The sequence below is a fragment of the Monodelphis domestica genome, chromosome 1 (genome assembly GCF_027887165.1).
Source record: "Monodelphis domestica isolate mMonDom1 chromosome 1, mMonDom1.pri, whole genome shotgun sequence".
Taxonomy (NCBI): Eukaryota; Metazoa; Chordata; class Mammalia; order Didelphimorphia; family Didelphidae; genus Monodelphis; species Monodelphis domestica.
Window position 1 is genome coordinate 423,572,892 of NC_077227.1, and position 4,334 is coordinate 423,577,225.

The 4,334-nt window shown below is 39.4% G+C and overlaps 1 protein-coding gene across 1 annotated transcript; it reads left to right on the plus strand.

The window, feature by feature from the left end:
- Nucleotides 1-1,707: 1,707 nt before the first annotated feature.
- LOC100017340 (olfactory receptor 1361-like) lies at nt 1,708-2,700 on the plus strand. Its single transcript, XM_001370888.3, has one exon. The coding sequence runs from the start codon at nt 1,708-1,710 to the stop codon at nt 2,698-2,700; it is 993 nt and encodes a 330-aa protein (XP_001370925.3).
- Nucleotides 2,701-4,334: the final 1,634 nt, after the last annotated feature.

The following is a 4,334-nucleotide window of genomic DNA, read 5'->3' on the forward strand; positions in this document are numbered from 1 at the left end:
TCTGCAGCATTCTCCATACTCTGACCACATCTGGAAGGCTTTGCAGTGGTGAGCATCACATCCTAGGAAGATTATAGAAAAGAGTGACCAGGATTAGGGAACTGGAAATAATACTATTTTAGGATCAGCTAAGAAAACTGGATGTGTTTAGCTCATTGGAGAAAAAAAATGATAGGGAGGAGAAGAAATGTCTTCAAGTGCCTGAAGGACTTTCATGTGGAAAGAAAGATATACTTGTTCTTTGTGACCATAAAGAGCAAAACTTTAAGCAATGGGTCAAATGAATTAGGTTTAATATAAGGGGAAACTTGCTAAGTAGAATTCTTCAAAAGTGGCATGGGCCACCTCAGGTGATACATAATTATACTTTCTCATGGAAAATCTTCTAGAAAAGGTTAGATAAACACTTGGAAGCAGGATTGTACTAAGGATACCGTTTGAAATACATGTTCTTTGAAGTTTGCTTTAATTTATAGTTTGTATCTGAGAGATAAATAACAAAGTGTTAAGAGAAAATTTGAAAATGCTTTTAGCTGATGGGATGAAAGAAGAAATTTTAGGAGTAAGGACCATATCAGTGACTTCATTGGTATAAGGAACTCCTAGATGAAGAAAATCCATTGACCAATTCCAGTTCTGCAACTTCCCTGCAAATTATAAGTGACTTATCCAGGGCCATGTAGACAGTTTGCATCAGAGGCAGTACTTGAACTCAGATCTTATTAGCTCTGAGATCAGTCCTCCATCCATTGCTCCAGAAGATTCTGAAAAAACAGAGATGGAGGAAGTGCAAAATGAACAAAAGAGAGCCTGTGTGATGTATAGCTGTCAGAGATAGTGGGTCAAATTCTAGAAAGAGTAGTCCCATTTGATTGGATCATAAAGCATATGAAAAAGAGGAATGCAAATAAAACCAGAATAGAAAATATTAGTAATATAAAAGATACTAGAACATGAAATATTAAAAAAACAGAACATAGATTCAGAGATAGATGGGATCTTTTATATCATTTACTCCACTCCTCATTTTACAGATAAGAAAACAGTCCTGAAGAAAGAAACTAAGTGATTTGAGCAGAATCAGATAGGTAGCAAACAAGAGAACTAAGATTTTAACTTGTATCCACTAATAGTTGAGATAAGCCTGGAGGTTAGCTAGGAATTCCAAGATTCAGTAATTCTTCATACTGTACTATGTATGTTGTATCCTTGCAAGTGACCTTAAAGTATATAGCATTAGAATATAAAGCATAAAAGATACATAAAGATATATTAAATATATATAAAGCATAGAGCTGGAAGTGATCTGAGAACATAACTTTGGAGCTGGAAATAATCAAAGAACACAGGATATGAGAACCAGAAGGAACCTTAGAAATCATACGATCCAAATTTCATTCACTGACAAGAAAATGGAGGTGAGAGATGTGAGTTAACTTGCCTAAATTTACAGTCATTTGAGCTGGTATTAGAAGTCAGTCCTAACCTGGCCATCAAAAGAAAACCTGAATAAAATCAACCCTTAAGCAAGCTTCTACAAACTGTGTGACTTACAAGTCACTTAACTTCGATATAATATATAATATATATAATAATTATAAAGTGCTTCCAGCTGTAAAAATGTTGAGTTTCTCCATTAATATTAACATTTCTTTTGTTCCTATCACTACCTCCCTGGCAGATGATGTGGATTCCTTTTTGTGGTTAATGGCTACTAAGAACTGGACAGAAGTGACTGAATTCCTCCTCCTGGGGCTATCTGACCGTCCAGAGATGCAGCCAGTCATCTTTGGAGTTATCCTTTCCATGTACCTGGTGGCAGTGACAGGCAATACCATGTTAATTGTTGTTGCCTCTACAGACTCTAAACTACAGACTCCCATGTACTTCCTGCTCAGACAGCTCTCCTTCATCGATGTTTTACTGACCACCATTGTTGTCCCCCAGATGCTAGTGCACACAGTGACAGGATTCAAGACCATCCCCTTCGAGAACTGCATAGTCCAGCTTTTCTTCTTTATGGCTATAGGGAGCATGGAGGGTCACCTGCTGGCTGCCATGGCATATGATCGCTATGTGGCCATCTGTAAACCACTGCAATATTATGCCATCGTCACCCGCAGCCTCTGTCTCCGCATCACCCTGTCCTCGTGGGTGGTGGTCAGCCTCAACAGTCTCCTCTATAGTGTGCTGGCTGCCCGGCTGACTTTCTGTGGCAACCGGGTTACACATTTTTTCTGTGACATCACACCACTGCTCAAGCTATCTTGTACTCGACCACTGCTCAATGAGATGCTGATCTTCACTGAAGGGGCAGCCATTATTTTGAGCCCCTTTTTCTTCATCCTGGCCTCCTATGTGAGGATTGGTGTTGCCATAGGCCGCCTACACTCAGCTGCTGCCCTAAAAAAAGCTTTGTCCACCTGTAGCTCCCATATTCTGGTGGTGCTGCTCCTGTATGGCTCAGTGATCCGCATGTACCAAAGACCATCTTCCAGTTATGACTTGGATCAGGACCGACAAGTGGCTGTATTCTACACTGTGGTCACACCCATGTTGAACCCCCTAATCTATAGTTTAAGGAACCAGGAAGTGAAGGATGCTCTCTGGAGGCTCTTGAAGAAGATCCAGAATGTCTATGCATCTGGAGACTTCCAAACTGACCACCCATCAAGGAGACCCCAGCATCACATCTCCTGAATTCAGAGGAACTCGCCCTAGAAATACCAGTACTGAGGATCACAGCAAGGTTGTTGCAGAGCATTGGAGCCTATGGCTAGGTTGTTCTAGACCCTTTTTTATGAGGGAAGGAGAAATAACCAAGAGGCAAGTGCTTGCACATTGCAGTGAATATCTTTATTTCCAACTTCTGAAGAAATATCTCCTTATTATATTTTTCTCCCTCCCCATGACTTTGAAAAGAGATCATCAATTCATCATTAACTAGAGTATCTTCTTTTGTTAATTGCATATTGCTATCAGCTCTGCATCTCTAGGCTGAAGCTCATTGAAAGCAAAAGATCCTTTCTTTTTTATGGGGACCAGTATTTTATTGTGGGAAGAGATCTGAGTTCTAGCTTGAGCTCTGCTAGTAAATTATATGACATTGGACAAATCACTTTACTCTCTTGGCCTGTTTTTTCACCTCTAAAGTGAGGGTTATGGACAAAATAGTGTCTTACCTTTAACCTTTTATATTCTTTAATCCAAGAGCTTCCCGTGTTAAATGTGTCTTCACATTTTATTTTTTTGTCCTAAAATTCTTATTCTAAAGTCCCCTCTATGTCTGTCATTTTATGTTCAAGTGCATATAGTGGGACATAGAGGAAATGTAGCTATTTCCTTAATTTTGAGTAAGGAAAGGGCCCAAATCCTACCCCTTACCTTAATAGTGTAACCATGGTATGAGCCTCCAGGGCAGAATAGAAATAATGACAGCCTACCTCATGGGATTATTGTGAAGCTTGAGTATGATATTCAAGATTTCCCATCTCTAAATTTGTTGTTTCTGTTATAGTATTGTGAGACAAGATTTTCTGGAGGGTTTTTTTAGAAAGAAAGTGACACAAAATGAAAATAATAGCAACCTCAGGCAAAAAAACAAACAAACTTCAAATTCCTTGCTCTGTCACTTACATATGCTATATATGTCCACCAATAAATTACTTCATCCCTCTAAATCTCAATTTTCTCATCTAATAATGTTTTAAATAATCTTTGTATCACTTAACCTCACAGGGATTCAGTGAGATAAAGTATCTGGGGGCAGGGAGGGAGAATGGAGTCAAAATGATGGACTAAAGAGAAAGGACCACCTGAGTTCTCTCAAATTCTACTCCAAAAAATGTTAGATTCATGCCTCAAAACAAATTATGGAGCAGAAGAACCAACAAAAAAATGAGGTAAAACAATTTTCATAAAGCCAAAGATAACTAAGAAGGTAGACTAAAAAGGTTTGTCTCTCTGGATTGAAAATGGAATACAGTCCAATGAAGTCCACACCCTGGTTAGCAAGCAGTAGGCCATGGGGATGACTGAATTGGCATGAGGGGCATTCACAACTCTTAGCCCACAGATGGTAAGAGGGATGAACTACTAGTCAGCAGGAAATTACAAGGGGCTCTGCTGCCACTGGGTGCATGACTCTGATGCATTGCCAATAAGAGGTTTTGGGTCATTGCATCAAGGTAGGGAGGAACACTAGCACAGAAGAGACTGTGGTCATAAGAGAACAGGGATCCTAATCACAATTCCAAGGCAGAAAAGACCAGAGAGGGTAGAGCAGTGACCACATCTTTCATCATATCATATCATATCACCTTGGAAGAATTGAA